A 12,276-nucleotide genomic window follows, 5' to 3' on the forward strand; every position below is an offset into this window, starting at 1 on the left:
CAACTGTGAAACAGAAGTTTCAGGAAGCCTGGACACAGCCTGTTTTCAAAGCAGAAGTCTCAGCTCTAAGGTTTGAAACAGCTCTTTTCCTGTTCTTTTTGCCAGTTTGTGTGCCACAATTCTAATGGCACGCCAAAGACCTCTTGACCTTTAGGGCAAGTGACTGTAATAGCAGATTGCAGACACTGTTTCCTCATTAATACATAAAAATGCCAAGACTGAGTGACCTAAGCCCATTTCTTGCTTAATCAGACACACCTCAACCAAAGGCCTACAAATGGGCATACTTCTTTGCAAGTTAAGAAGGAATTACTGTCGAAAGTAGCTATGACAAAAGCAGCCTCAGAAGTAGATATACACTACAGCACAACTTCAAGGCACCAAAAACTTCAGGCCTTACTACTGGCTTCCCTGTTAGCTGTCACTTGACAAAGAATTCAACTGGCAACTGAGGGTGCACAATCACCAAACCTTTTATTTTACTCTTTAGAGAGAGACTGATTAAATAGATCATGTTGTAGGGAAAGAAACAGCCAGACTTCTCGGCAATGAAATGCTCTCTACTGAACAAAAAGATAAAAATAAAAAAATAAACATTTAAAGGAAGTCACTCATTAGGTCTTGTCTAAAAACAAGAACACCAAAGCATCTTGCTTATTTTACCATATAGAACATCTTACAAGTATATACGAGTGTCTGTTAAAACAAACACCTGTCCCATGACCACAAAACTGATTTCTCATGACAATTAACTGTGGAACCTGAAAGATCCTCTTAACAAGTCTCCTTTAATTTCATAAAGTTATTTTAAGGCAAGTAAGGATCTGATCAAGATTATTAGATTTGCTGGGTTCACATGCACATTTTCATCTTTCAGTACTCAAGTATTTACACTTACATGCATGTTTCTGCCTCCACATTATGTTTGAAACTTTCACCCTTTTACAGGCAGAAGATGAAAAAAGCTGTAGAGCTTACCTTCCTCAAACCCAAATGTACTAACCCTATTTTGACCCAACCAAAATTTTTCAATAGTCTTAAGCTGAATCTCAATACGGCATCTAAATTCGTTTATAACGACAACCAGTGCAGTAAAAATGAACCTCCAGTGCTTTCCCTGTAGACGACTCGCAGATGCCGATATATTCAAATCCTTCGGCAAGCGTAAGCCCTAAACTTTTAAAAACACAGAGGATTTTCACCACGGCACACAACACTGAACGTTTTATTCTGCTTCCCTCTCACTCGTTTAAATCAAACAAACGAACCCCAACGAATTTAAGGGGCGAGGGCGGGGGACGACGACACGACACCAGACCCCAAAGCCAGAAATGAGAAACGCCAAAACAAACCGCGGGTAGAAGCCCCTCAGATTCGACGAGCCTGCTCGTACCCCCTCCACAAGTTTAAACGCTACCGCTACGACAGAACAACTACTCGGCGGGAGACCGGAGGCACTGTTTTATCCCTCCACCACGGCAAGAGCGAAAAGTTTCCCCGTCCTTCTCGCCGCCGCTCAGCCTCAGGGGCTGACCCCCACGGGGGAAGGCCCGCCGCCACCCAGGCCCGCCCGTGCGGCGTTTCCCCGCCCGGGTCAGGGCGGGCCGCCCGGCTCCAGGCCGCGGCGGTGTGGCGCACTCAGTAAAGCGCTCGCCCTCCGCCTCCCTCCCGGGCTTCCCACCTCTCGGGGCAGGGAGGAAAACGCTCCCGGCCGCCTCGCCGAGAGGCCGCAGGGACGCGGGGAGGGGGGGGGGGGGGGAGGCAGGCAGGCAGGGACAGAGGGCCCCCCTCCGCTCTCCCCGTCGCCCTTCCGCTGCCCCGGGGGATGGCCCCGCGGCGGGGAGCCGGCCTGGGGACTCTCTTCCCGCTGCCCCGGGCCCGGCCGCCCTTTGTTCCGGCTCCGAGGCAGGCGGCGGACCGGCCCTCGTCCTTTCCCCCGCACCCGCCGCCGCGGCTCCCCCGGAGGAGCCCCCCCCGCCCGCCTCGGCGGGGAGGCGAGGCCGGAGGGGGGGCCCGCTCCCTAACTTTTGTTACGGTGGCGGCGGAGACGGGGGAGAAGGAAACACAGAGCCATGGGGGGGGGCGGGGAGCGGGCCCAGGCGCCTCGGCAGCCCCCCTCCGGCCCCCCGCGGCGGGCGGAGGGGCCCCGGTCCCGGTCCCGTCCCCGTCGTGTCCCCCCCCCCCCGGTGCTGAGTCACCCCCGCGGCGGCGGCTGCGCCCCCTCCCCGCGCCCCGCAGACAATGGCGAGGGCGGGCCGTGCCCGGGCCCTCCCCCGCCGCCCCCGGCCCCCGCACCGTGATGTTGCAGTGGATGGTGAGCGGCGGCGGCGGCTGCGGGCTGGAACCCGGCGGCGGCGGCAGGAGCACGAACTGGCAGTGGAGCTCGTCCAGCTTCCAGGAGACGATGCGGAAGCGCTCGTGGTCCTTGTCGAAGATGGACTCGAGGAACTTCAGCTCGGCCTTGAGCCCTGACACCGACATCCTGGCCTCATCTCCGGGCCCGGGCCTGCGCCGCCTCAGCCCGCTCTCGCTGCTGCTGCCGCTGCCGCCGCCTCCCTCCGCCTCAGCCCGGCCCGACCCTGGCCCCGGCCGCGCCTGCGGGGCGGAAGATGGCGGGAGGGCGGAGGGGGGGCCGGGGCAGCCCCAGCCGGCGAGGGGGGGGTGGGGTGGGGGGGGCGGACAGCGAGCGCGGCGGCAGCCCCCTTTGTACCAGCCTCCTGCACCCACTCGCTCGCTTAAAAGGGCAACAGCGCAGCCCGCTCCCCCTTCCCTTCTCTACCCTTCCCCTTCCTCCCCGGCGGGCTGGGCCAGGCCCGCCAGCCGCCCCGCCCTCGCCCTGCCCTCCTCCCGCTAGGCCGGCCCCGCTCCCGGGACACACGCACGGCAGGGCCGGGCCGGCCCCCCGCTCCTCCCTCCCGGTGCCGCCGCCCGCCTTCCCCGCGACCGCCCCAGCGCCCTCGGTCAGCGCCGCGACCGCCCCCGCGCTGCCCGCCCGCCCGCCTGCCCCAACCCCTGCCCGGGCGCTGCCCCTTCTGCTGGCCCCGGCTGGGAGCCCTCCGCCCCAACCCTGCTCCCGGCCAGCCGGGTGCCGAAACGCGGGGACCTGCTCCTTACCCGTGTTTCTCCCTTCTCTTCTGCTGCTCAGCCCCGCCGAAGGGAACGCGGTCCGCCTTCCTCACCGCGCTTTTATTTTGCCGAGGAAAAACTGCAGCTTGGGTTTTGCGCTTGTCATCTCGGAGTCCTTGTCAGTCCTCCAGGACTCCTAGACGTCCGCCGACATAAACCGGGAATTCCTGCCCCGACACTTCGGACGGATCGGTACGAACAGAACCTGGTGTTGATCTCTGCAGGCTGGAAAGCAGCCTCATCTGCCGAGGAAAGGCCGAGGAAAAGTGTTCAGTGTCGCATTTAAGTTCCCCTGTAATCGTTTATACAACGTTTCACCCCCAAGAAAAAGCACCAGGAAGCATGAAAGCAGAGTAAAGTGAGTACTCGCTACATCCAGGGACCAAGAGGTGCTGCCTCCATTTCTGCCACCTTCCTGACACTGGAAAAATCATCTCTGTACCTTTATTTGTCCCCTTCCATCTCGGTTTTGTCTCTAGACAGTTGACAGATCTTTGGGACACAGATCAGCTCTCGCATAGCATAAAGAGGTTACTGTGATAGAGGTAATGTCGCTATTGTCGCAGAGCGTCCTTCGTGTTTCCCAACCAGCTTTTAATTAATGCAGTACACACACGCATACACACAAACCTGGAATAAGTAATTGCCTCTTTTTTTTTTTTTTTTACATTGATATTTTATATAAATCTTCAATTCCAGAGAAGCTGGCAGCACTTCACAAACCACAAGCTGAATCTTGTCAAGTGGTGAGAATTCTAATCTTGATCCAGAAAAACAGTTATGCACATGCCCAACTCCAAACATATGGAAGTCTTACTGATTTGCGGGCTTGAAATCTCCTATCCCTCCAGCAAAGAGAGCTGCAAAGAACACACTTTGCTACAAAAGAAGCCAGGAAGGATTGACACTGGTTAAATACTCTGAATGAAAGATACCAGAAAGTCCAGAGTTAAAAGACCTGTTTTCTTCAGGTATCATTTGAAAGACTCCTGTTATACCGTGTGTGCAACTCAGCTTTCCTAGAAGGGCTGAACTGTGTGTTGCCTCAGACGGTATGGCCTGCAAAGTGAAGACAGAGTGGATATATGACTGTTGTCTGTCAATGCATCAACAGGCAAGGTGAAGACCTTTGAGAGATAAGGAAAGGTTTAAGTATAAGGGCGAATTAGCTATAAACAAACAGCAGAAAATGATGACTATACCTATTAGAAAGGGAGGGCCTGGAAGCGCATTTCTATGGGAACACCAGAGACAAAACTAAACAAATCAGACTGTCAGGTGTTAGATGATGTGATGCATGAAAGAGCAGCGGAATGAATTTGATGACTCAGCCCCATTTCCCTCATATGATAGGATTTTGGCCTAGAATGCCTCGCTGCAGCAGATAGGTGGGTAGGCTTAGCAAGTTCAAACTGCACGTTTCGTCATACCTTACCAGAACTGCCTCTATCACTACCTCCGGTCTTCCATTCTCCTTGTCTTCCCATCTGCCTTCCCTCTCCTCTGCACTGGCTGTGACAGCCCACCTTTTTTGGCAGCTGCACAGCCGAGAAGTGCGTATGTGCTGGCTGGGGGGGATGCCTCACCTGCACTAGCTGGCAAGCTGGTGGAAGGCATGAGAACCTCTCTCAGGCACCCAGTGATCCAAACATCATGGTGTCTCCCGACCATCCGACAGGCCAGACAAATTGCTTAATCAGCCAAGCGTGTCCTGCAAGCCAAACACTGTTTAAGTCTGGTCTAGAACTTTCCTCAGCTCTTTCAGTCTGCCTTTTTGTTGCAGGCTTCAAGAAGCAACATGCAGCTGCACAGCCACCACTCCTCTAAATTCTAGTGCGCTTCTCTGTATTTAGTAGGCATTGTGCAAGCTGCGACGTTGCCTGTAAATTCATTTCTGTGATAAGACCTTGAGAACACATTGGGGCTGCGTCGCTCTCTGGAATACAGAGGCTGCTTCAGAGGTGTAAAGAGTTGTTCGTCATGTCTGACTCATTCCTGTTCCTTCCTTCAGGGACTTGCCATAGGGCTTTGACATGAATCTCACGTTGGTCACAAGATGACTCAGGAAATCCTGAGTCTCCCAAAGACCAAAATGAATGCACACAGAGGAAGACCTGACATCTCTGTGTCATAAACGATTTTAATCCTGGTAAAGACCCTCAGAAGCATTGTATCAGATTCTAGTAATTACAGATGATCTTAAGTTCCCTTGATCTATATTGCCCGTAAACACCATTTTTTTTCTACCTTTCTTCCTGCGTGTACATCTTCAACATCATGGAACCTCTCTCTATCTATCATACAGCTAGATTTCCGCTTCCAGGGATCTGAACTTTGGCCAAACCTCTCTGTTATGAAGATAACATACCTTCATAACCTTCTTTGTTTCTTTTACCTCCCTTTCATTGAAATATAGCAAGTTTTGTAAGAGTCCTCAACTGAAACCATCAGACAAAAGAGCAGATTCCTCATCACTTTCTTGGGTAGAACCAGCAAGAAAAAAAGAAGGCAAACAGTTTAGACCAAAATTTTCTTTCCCATTAGCATTTACTGCCAGTCCTGTCTCCAACATATCAGCTAGGCATGTCCCTGGTGAGACAGAAAGCTGACAGCAAGGGGCAAAGGGAACTGAAGAAAAGGTGAGTTCAGGACGAGCCATTAAGAAGGAAATGAACAAAGATGTAGGGTGGGTGGGCTTTGATGAAAGCAAGAGTTGTTTGGGGCTTAAAGAAAGCATGTTCCAGAGCACAGATGAATTTCTGTTTACATTAGTCCTTTTCTTCCTGTGAATGCCTTTTCCAGGTCTGCTGTACTTCCAGCTTTACCCCTGAGTGAAGCTCCTGTATGTTCAGTTGAGTGTTTGTGCCTAGCAGAGGATTGATTTGTTTCCCTGAGAATAGTTTATGGTTTTGGTTTTTGACCTCACTTCTCTCATTTACAGCCTAGCCCTTAGAAAGGGTCTTTCTGTTTAATTCTGATGTCAATTTCCTGAGAGAAATGGCAGATGCCAAAGAAGGAACTGCCATTTTAGAAATAAGGAAGGCCCGGATCTTTGGTAACCCTGAACCTTGGTAGAAGGAGAAAGAAAAGGATAAAGTTAATGAGATGGGAGGGAGTGTAAATTGGTTTTAGTGATGGATGATGCAGTTTGATAATAGCGGATCCTGGGGTAAACCAGGCACTTAAGCTTTTTCACAGGTAGTAGCAGAACCTGAGACTAGAAAAGAGAAATAATACCTGATATCCATAAGGAGAATGATAAGGCAGGAACCTTACTTGAAACCTTGGGCAAAGGCAGAATTATTCAAGAGGATCCCGCTTTTCCAAGATGCAATCCAAACCGTCTCGCTCACCAAAGCCAGGCTTTCACATCAGCTTCTGAGCTCACAGCATCACAGAAGTCATTGCTTCAACAATGAAGCCACTTTCAAAGCATTTTAGAAAAAAAAACATACATCAGTGCATAAAAGCTGATGAAATGGCTGGAGAACGCAGTTTCAAGAAGCACAGCATGCAGTGGACATGGGATTGCTTAGTCCCACAAATACCTGTTTTACTTCTAAAGGCTTTAACAGTTAAGGAATGGCATTTCAAAACCAACCTATCCCAGAGCAGCTTTGGACAAATAGTGGTACTGTTGCCCAGATGTTCAGGGATAGGGCTCAGGGCGGTGTCTGGAGGCACTCAAATTCTATGGCCATGACTTTAACATTTAAAAAAAAAAAAAAAAAAATTAAAAAGTAGCATGGCTTTACCCAGGATGGTCAGAGAGTAGTTTTCAGTTGTAGTCCTTCCAAGTCCATTCCTGTGGCTGTCAGCAATGGAGTCAGATAGGTCCCTTCTTTAGGGTGTTTTTACACAGCCACTGAAGAGGGTTTGTAATCCTATACAGGAAACAGCAATAACCTTTTGGTGAAGATTTCAATTACTGTTTGTGGATTTGTAGTCCTGGCTATATTTATACATACTACTGAACAGTGTATATTTCAGAACAGTCAAAAGCTGAATAGTGTCTGCAAAGCAGAGTTAATGATATATTTTTGTTCCACATGAAAGTTGTGGGAATTAATTTATTAGCAGAAAGGTGCCACAGGAAAGCAAAGACATGTTAATCACAGTCTTGCAATGCTGCAGATGGGGATTAGAATCCACTGTACTAACACATCAGAAACCAAACTCCTTGAGCGTACTTTAAAAAGCACGGTGAGGGAACATGCCTAGTGTTCTCCTTTATGGCTTACATAGCTTCTTAAAAACAGATGAAAAGCACATCTATGAAAGCAATAAGGAACCATGCAGGCATATCTGAGGCATGCCATTTAATAAAATAACAGAACAAGCTAGAGAAAAAAGAAAAATATGATATCTTTTTTCCAAACCCAGCTGAGTGAGAGAAGAGGTAGCTACATGGAGCACTGTTCAGAGCACAATAACACACCTTCCCTGGACTCCCTGAGACTTGCACCCCCTTCCTTGGGAACCACACAGAGTCATAAGCCTTATAGGGCTCAGCAAGCTTATCCTCCCTTGCCATCACAGAAGCTTAAAAGGGATGTACAGGAGCAGAGGTCAGATGCCAGGCTCAGTCCTGCTAAATACATTTTTGGCTGGAGGGGGAAGCAGGGAAATGGGCAGATCCCTAGGTCAAGTACTCACAGTACTGAGAAGCAATCTTAATCACAACTGAATGTGCAGCTCCTTTATCCCCTTTCTTTTTTCCTATTTTGATAGGCAGCGAAATAGTTAACTTTGTCTATATTTAAAATATCAGCACAGGGCATCTGAGTTGGCAGGCACTGAGATGAACTGGGCACATCAGAGTTATTGTTTCAGATTCTGCAAGCACAGTCAGACATCACCATGTCACTTAGCCTGGAAAACAAATCAAATGCATCTCAGCAACCATACCATCCAGGGTTTCTCAATTACTCTTATTACTATTTATAGATAAGTTTAGATTTTGGGGAACAAAGCAGTGCCTGTGACAGTACTCTCCCTGTTCAAACCCTCAACAGAATGTCTAAAGTGCTGCACAAACACTAACCCCACCAGTATCACACCAAAACAGGCATAAGATGCAACCTCATTTTATAGGTGGGGAAAGTCAGGTACATTTTTGGGACACAGTGTTATTGCAGAACTGGGTGTATAGACAGTCTTAGAACCTGGTCATGGTCTAGCACTGCAGTAACTCAGCTAACTTAATTTCTGACCCAGACTTGGAAGAGACTTTATCAAAGTTACACAGTGAGCTGGTGTCAGTGCTGGGATTTGTCCTGCTTACGCTGTTTGTCAACAGAGCCCAGCTGTCTGAGAAGAGGAAAAAGACCTTGAGTCTGGGGCCAGCTGGACAGCAGCTCTGTTCACAGCCTTTTTGTAGACTGAAACAGTCACAACTCCACTGTGTCTAGCCATTTGCTGTCCTATCCTAACACCCTCCTTGCTGGAGGGGAGCAGGCAAAAGTGCCATTGGAGCTGTCAGAGTCCATACATGGGGTGTTGTCCATCCCTCTGTGCTGAGAATGCTCTCAGGGGACACGGAACAGAGGGATGGAAGGAGGCTCAGGGGCTGCGGTCCCTGGAGAAGCAGCATGAAAGGTGGCACATCCATTTGAGATGCTGATGAAGGTTTTATGGGAATCAGTTAATCTCAGATCTTAAGTTACTCCCTAGTGCACATCATAAGCAGGTTTTTTTCCTCACTACCACCACAACAGGACGGGCTGTGCCTTACGAAGATATCACACAGTACTCACAGGAATTAAAAAACTGGTGAGCTGGATCAGTGATTTTCAATCATTCTCCGATTTGGAGGTCACAGGGGTCCATAGATCACAAGTCAAGGTCTACCAAGCTCTGGTATGGGATTTTTTTATATATTCTGCATCTAGTAACTTTTAAATATCAAACACAAAATCGAGTTTGGTAGATACAGCACTGAAAAGAACTGGTGAAATACATCTGGAAAACTAACCCATGTACCTTTATAGTTGAAAGGACAGAAAAGATAAGGCTTTTTTCCATTATAAAGATGACTTGAAGTATGAGGAGTTGCCTGAGAAAATGCCACAGAAAATGGCTGTCTTAGAGAATCAAATGCAAGACCAAGCCTCAGAAAAGAATGATCCCACCAATTACCATTCTGTAAATCTGACTCTTCCTGCTAGAAGCAAATTCTAAGTACAAAAAGCCACTAAAACAGATGAAGGCTAACAGACTCACAAGCAGTTATATTTACCCTGGAGTTCATAAGGAAGGGAACCTCCTATAGATTTACAACATAAGTGAGTAAAAGGGAAGTAGCAGAAGCAACATACTTGGCTTTAAACAAACATTTGAGAGACTGAATCACAAACCTCTGAATATAACATTAATTCACATCTCTTGACATAACAGCACCCACATAGCTTGAGAACTAGCTTAAGAATTGTGAACAAGGAATAAAAATAGCAAATTACTGAGCAGGGAAAGGTACTTAGTGTGTTTAAAATGGATCATGGTAGTGCTGTGTTAGAGTTGAGATCAAGACTTTCATAGTGATCTAGAAATCTGAAATTATCAGATGACAGAGAGAGGCATTTTGAATAACAATGAGAACAAGGAAATAATCCTAAAAGGTGCAGAAAAATCAGAAACTGTAGAAAAATCCAACTCCTTGATCTATAAGCGACAAACCTAGTGAATCTTGGTTTCCTATAGATTATGGGTTTTGTATCACCATCACACTGCATCTCACTTGGTCTCATGCTATAAATCCCCTCACCCTTTCCCAGCTCCTTTCCATGTCTCCACATTTCTTATTTTCCACAGGGTTCTCTGTATTTCCACCCACATTCACCACCTGTTTTGGCTAGGGGAGACAGCAGATGCTGTGACTGCTTTCAAAATCTATCCTGCCTGGTATATTCTATTGTATTCGTTACTTCAATCTGTCTATTTAAGAAAATGTTTTTATAGATAAGATTCCATCTTTTGTCCAGTATATTCTATGTATGCACAGATAAGCTGTGGTTTGTGGACAGGTTAAGACTGGGGTCTTACCAATATTTCTGAAAGGGGGAACACTTTCTTTCCTCTAGTTAGTCACTCATTTTTAGAAAACTTGTGGGACATCGTATTTTACTCTATGTTTCTATCAAATTTAAACAGTCCAACAAATTCAAGAAGCAGTTAAGAGCAACATCCATATAATGTTAAGTGGTATTTGCCAGTATCACTGCATAAAGAAAGGCCTTGATAAACACAGGAGGCAAAATTGCACCTACAACACTGCAACTGTCATCTTGGCAGAAAATTTTCAAAAATCAGAGCAAAGTGTGGGACTTGGAGGACAGATTTCTGAAGTGGGACTTAAAAGGACTAAACACCAGAGCTAGCTTCTCAGATGCAGCCAACATCCATTAGGATTCTCCTTTACACCCCCCAAACCTAGATCTGATTTACACTCACTTTAGCTCCAGGCACAACACAGAACAACCTCAGAAGAACACAGCATCAAGAATGCAGAGTGTGGCAATAAGCTCACCAGTGTGATTTTTTCTCTAGACAAGAGTCTTGTCCCCTGCCTGGCTGAGGAAGATTTATCTGGCTTGAAGAACCAGTCTTACATAAACACTTCAACTAAAGGACAGTTAAATAGGGATACACTAGCTTCCCACAGGGACAAGATAAGAGGAACAGGGCTGGAGGGAAGGAGTTAAAGGATCTTTATCCTCGCCTCCCTACATTAGCACATGATTGTATCATATAACCAATAGTACAGGTAGTTGCACAGCCCTGCATTTGTGTTCTGGCTCCCAGTATCTGCAGGCTGAGAGCACTAAGTAAAGAGAGGGATTATTTAGCATTGATATACAGAGGAAGCTGGGGATTTAAGCAAGAAAAATGAAATTAAACCAGAAAGAAGAAAGCACAACCTGAATGTTAGCCCAAAGCTTCCTGCCGCGATGACGTACGAGACTCTAGAAATCTCTGAGGAAACAATGCTGTAGCGCAGAAGAGCTGCCAAGAGTGGCCACCAAGGAGGGACAAGGGTGGCCCAAGTTGGGCATAATGGGGAAGGCCAAGGGAAAAGGCTGTGATTTCACGGTTGTAGGGCAAGCTGGATAAGGTGAGCTGTAGGAAAGAAATGTTGATTAGAGACTGCTTAGAAATCTCCTCTGGCCCAGATGTTTCAAAGAGCAAAGTCTTGCCACACTGGTAACCCAATTTTAATTTCTCCTGCACTCCTGACGGTATTAACAGCCCTGACAAGGCTGGCCTCGGTGAGAATTTCTGTCAGTTCCTGTTAGCAACCTGTGGTGGTGCATTTCTTTCCCCCTCTCCAGGCTGATTTACCAACTTGGCAAGGCTTGCTAGGCCTTAGCATAAGTGTAATGAGTCAGGCAGTTAAGCGACCCTTTACTGTACCAGAAACTCTTACACAGCTAAGACAGGGAGATATGCTGTACATCTCAAGGACTCCTGCTGCCCAGTGGAGGCGGGCGACAGGAGTAGAGATAGCCATGTTCTCATAACAACCTCGAGACCTTACAGGCCTTCCCTGACAATCTTGGAGTATCCTGTATCTATGTTTTAAGTTTTTCTCAGATAGCCTCAGAACTTCCCAGCGCATCTGGGATTCCAGCAATTTGTGGATGACAAAAGTCAAATCATCTCCCAAACCTATAAACAGCGGTAATGAGGCCCTTTGAGCTCTCCTGGACCGCAGCAGGCTGCAACCAGCATCTCCCTCTGACTGGGATACCTCTCAGAGCTCACAAAATTTCCTGTTTGCAAAAATCAGAGGTCTGTCACCGAAAGCTGACATGACCTGGGCTGATTCTCTCCGCTCCTCGAGGCTTGACCCTTCACCCATTTGAGAAAGATGCTGAAGCATTCAACATGAATATTTTCACTGACCTCAAGGGGAATTTTTAACAGGTATACCCCTTTTTCTCTCTTTCACTTTCTTTTAATCTCTTTTACTGCCTTATATGCGTATCTCTTAGTGTCTTTATGCACACTTGTGTACTAGTCTATGATAAGTATATCATAGCAAGTATAAGTTATTACTTTCAAATTTATACTTAAATTACTGTCATGAATCTTGTTCAACTGTGAATGAATTTTAAGCTATTATACTCATAATCCCTTTAGATATAAACCGTT

At 47.5% G+C, this 12,276-nt stretch overlaps 1 protein-coding gene across 2 annotated transcripts in view; it reads right to left on the reverse strand.

Moving 5' to 3' along the window:
- Nucleotides 1-2,811, reverse strand: part of UBE2Q2 (ubiquitin conjugating enzyme E2 Q2) — a 54,182-nt gene extending 51,371 nt beyond the window's left edge. For both annotated transcript variants that reach the window (XM_049811948.1, XM_049811947.1), the window contains exon 1: nucleotides 2,296-2,811. In XM_049811948.1, the coding sequence (XP_049667905.1) occupies nucleotides 2,296-2,481 (186 nt within the window). In that variant the 5' untranslated portion in view covers nucleotides 2,482-2,811. The remainder of the gene's footprint in view (nucleotides 1-2,295) is intronic.
- Nucleotides 2,812-12,276: the final 9,465 nt, after the last annotated feature.

The sequence above is a fragment of the Accipiter gentilis genome, chromosome 10 (genome assembly GCF_929443795.1).
Source record: "Accipiter gentilis chromosome 10, bAccGen1.1, whole genome shotgun sequence".
NCBI lineage: Eukaryota > Metazoa > Chordata > Aves > Accipitriformes > Accipitridae > Astur > Astur gentilis.